The sequence below is a fragment of the Sander vitreus genome, chromosome 7, assembly GCF_031162955.1.
Source record: "Sander vitreus isolate 19-12246 chromosome 7, sanVit1, whole genome shotgun sequence".
NCBI lineage: Eukaryota > Metazoa > Chordata > Actinopteri > Perciformes > Percidae > Sander > Sander vitreus.
Window position 1 is genome coordinate 3958648 of NC_135861.1, and position 3739 is coordinate 3962386.

General features: G+C 40.6%; 1 protein-coding gene across 1 annotated transcript in view; it reads left to right on the forward strand.

The window, feature by feature from the left end:
* The first annotated feature begins 1157 nt into the window (after nucleotides 1-1157).
* The window catches only part of pcmtd2b (protein-L-isoaspartate (D-aspartate) O-methyltransferase domain containing 2b), a 16707-nt gene continuing 14125 nt past the window's right edge, over nucleotides 1158-3739 (forward strand). The window contains exons 1-2 of the mRNA XM_078254254.1: nucleotides 1158-1290; nucleotides 3459-3619. Coding sequence (XP_078110380.1) covers nucleotides 3464-3619 — 156 coding nt within the window. The 5' untranslated portion in view covers nucleotides 1158-1290; nucleotides 3459-3463. The remainder of the gene's footprint in view (nucleotides 1291-3458; nucleotides 3620-3739) is intronic.

A 3739-nucleotide genomic window follows, 5' to 3' on the forward strand; every position in this document is an offset into this window, starting at 1 on the left:
GACTACTTTCTTGCAGAAGGACAAGGTCAGTAAATAAAACAAATTATAGAGACAGTGTGAGCAACGACCCAGGAGCTCAGTTTAATCTGGCCCTGGCTTTGGTACTGAGTGGTATTATCACAACATAACAATGATTATAGAAATATACCATGTATGCAATAATCTGAGGACAGGAATGATTGTGATACATTTACAAGTGACCAGTAAACCATATGCATTGTAATATACAGCAGGTAATGTGCACCTCATCTACAGAGCATATGGAGGAGCAAATATTATAAGAAACACTTATATGTACTTATACACTTATTACACTTATATATATACTCACAATATGCAATCCAACACAACCCTACAAACAGCCTCAAGTTACCATATACAGTAGCTGAATCAACAACTTACAGTATTTATTGCAGGTGTTTCTATATTTCTAGCAATCTATTCAATAGCTCCTTTTTTTTACTGCAGTTTTGAACAGCTCAAGTGTTATTAATAACAATCACTATCTCTCTATTCTAATCAAGTGTCCCAGTAAGCCATGAGTGTGACAGTGAGCCAGCAGGAGCCTGAAACTAAAGCAGCTAAATGGAATTCATCATTCATTTTATCACTTACACCTGTGCGTTTCCTACTGTGAAATGTCAAAATGTCTGCTATAAAAAAGGCCACTGACTTAGGTCACTAGCCGAAGGCCCATTAGAACCACACAGTGACAACCAAAGCTTATTTAATTAAATTGTTAATTAAAGTCCAATGCTACAGTTAGTTTCTCAATCTATTACAGCCTAATGCATCCATGATTACAGCACAGACAGGGTGCTGATCTTAAAAGCAGATAACAGACTCAGTTGTGATTGGCTGAGTCACGTGGTTAAAGAAAAAACTCCATAAATGTAAGGCCCTATATATAGACTAAGATAAGAGGCACAAAAACATGACGAAAGACTAATATTGTGTTTCAAATACTCAGTTGTTAATAGACTTTTTTTTCTTCTTTTTTTTTAATCGTTCATATTTATGTCCTCTGTTCGTTTTTAATCGCGTCTGAACTGTTCCAGTTTCACAGCTGAGAGCAGAATGTAGGCCATGCCAGAGCCATAGATATCACTCTGGGCCATGCTCCTCTGGCCGTTATTTTGCGTAAGTTACGTCTGACGTCAGCGCGTCTGCTGGCCGAATGTTTACATCTAGCAGTGCTTCTGTTCTTCTGACTGGATCTTCACAACAACAAAAAGGCTGAACACAAGGAAACCCGCTAAAACAGAAAATATCAGTCGGCATTTTCACAAGGTATTAGCTGTACCGGGCTTTAGTATGGAGGCGCAGTGAGAGCCAGTGGTTTGTTTCTGCTCCAGCAGCAGTTAACGTTAGCTGTTGTCGTTCTTGTTTCGATCTGTCTTCTCTCCCAGCGAAGACGAGAATGCGGTTATTTCTGTTTGTGTTGACCTTGCCACTGCATGGCAGTCTGTTACATATGTAATATTTCCTTTTTGTTGTTCGTACCAGACGATTGTTAGACTAAGAGGGCTTGAATCTGAGTGTTTATTCGAATTCGGATCACCTGAGTGGCGCAAACAGCAACCGCAACAACGTGCACGGGCTGTGGATGTATGCGCCGCGGTGCAATGAAACCTGCTGCAGTTGCATGTCTGGGCGTGACTTTTGACTCTCCTTATACACGATGTAAATGAAAGAACGGCCGTGATACCTAATTTATTGAATCAAGGAATGAATTTCGAAGCTCAAATGGCAGTGTTTTTATAGGAAGTGTGTACCCTACTAGCCTACTAAACCACTTAGTTTGTAACACAATGGGCTACAGCGCCCTCTTGTGGTCAAGAGGTGTGCTTAACCTCCTGAAGAAGAACTATGATTTCCCCTTCCATTATAAGGTTTAGGCGCAGCACCCAAGCTGTTTTGGGCACCACCTAAGCTAAATGAATGAAAAATCAATTCTCAATCTTATTTAGCAAGTTTTGCCTATAAGCTTTTTGAGTTATCTGCGGCAAGGCATTTTTTTTTTTATTGCAAAAAGTAGTTTCTTAAGGTAGGACCCCTTAACCTACCCACCCAAGTCTTCCACAAACCTAGGGAAAGCACTGATTTTCACAGTGGCAACATCTCATTGTGGATTCGCTTCCCTGAAAATGGTATTCATTTTGATGCAGCAACTGCTGTTTGTTCCTTTTATTGATTCTGTGCCTGATAAACATCCTCTTCATCTCAACCCAAGTGGCATCAAAGGCAGGAGGGCCAGTAATATGTAAATGCACACAGTCCTTTGTTCTTTTATAGCCTCATCATGGCTATGGCCAGTATTTGGCAGCCAGTGTGCACCCTGTGATCTCCTGTCCTTTGGCATTGCCCTCTGGTGTTGTTTTTAACACCACCCTGAACTACTGCTGCTGCAGCCACAGTATTCACACCTACAGCTGTATCCTGCTGCCAAACGCTTCATTTAGGCCTCTACATTTGGTTGGGTCAGGCTTATTTGTGCGCAAAGTCTACAGAGCTTAATGGTGGATGCCTTTTGAACTACGCTACACCACTACTTTGTACTTTGTGTTTCGACAGGTTGTGATTGTATTGGAGTTTATCGTGCAGACTTTTGAAGGGATCCTTTCAATAATGTTGTCAGACACTTAGAATATTAATCTGAGCCTGTCAGTGGCAAAACGAGCACTTTTGTGAAGGTAAATACAAGCTGGACAATTGCCCTATTAACTTACATTGTAGCTTGCTTCGCCGCTGCCGACTGCAGCGATCTCGCTTAATACTGGACCAATGTCCAAGATTGTTGTTCCCATCAGTCACTTAGACACAAACACATAGAACAAAGGGTTGAAAAAAACGGTAGTTACCCTTTAACTTCTCACCAAAGGACTTAAACGGGAGTTTTGGTATTTGCAACCTGGATCCAATTTCCCCATGTTTTTGTGTCTAAGTGACAAATGGGACATTTTTTGGAAATTGGTCCAGTATTGAGCGAGAGGCCTGTAACCGGAAACCATTAAACAGGCTGCAATGTAATCCTATAGGGCAATTATGCAACGTGAATGTACCATGTGCTGTTTTTGCCACTGACAGGCTCAGACTTTTTTTTTCTCTGTTTGATGGAGAAGTTGTCGTAATCTTGCCATGCTCTTGTGTGTAACTTTCTGATGCCAAATCAATACAGTTACTTAAATCAAATGAAAGAACATATACAGAAAGATTTACAGACTCATTAAATTGAATCTCATTAAATTAAATTTACAGACTGTAAAGAGTAAGTCTGAAAAGAATGGATTTGTCCTTTTTTAACAAAAGGACATACGTTTCTGTTGATCTTTCCTCTCTAATCCAGATGAAAGGGTTTGAAAATGTGTGCAGCAATGCTTGCTTACTGTAGACTTTTTCTAGCACAGTAATTCTTATCATATTGTTATAGTGAATCACCAGTTTCTCTTTGCCTTCAGTCAACATGGGGGGAGCTGTAAGTGCTGGTGAGGACAATGACGACTTGATTGACAACCTGAAGGAGGCTTACTACATCCGCTCAGACCTGGTGGAGCGGGCTTTCCGAGCTATCGACCGGGCTGACTATTACCTGGATGAATACCGGGACAATGCATACAAGGTGAGCAAAATAATAAGTCTGTGAAATCACCCAACCAGGGTCCAAAGAAATCCACGGCATACATTATATACAGTACATGTATACTAGATCTGGGCAATATATCGATATTGTATTGATATT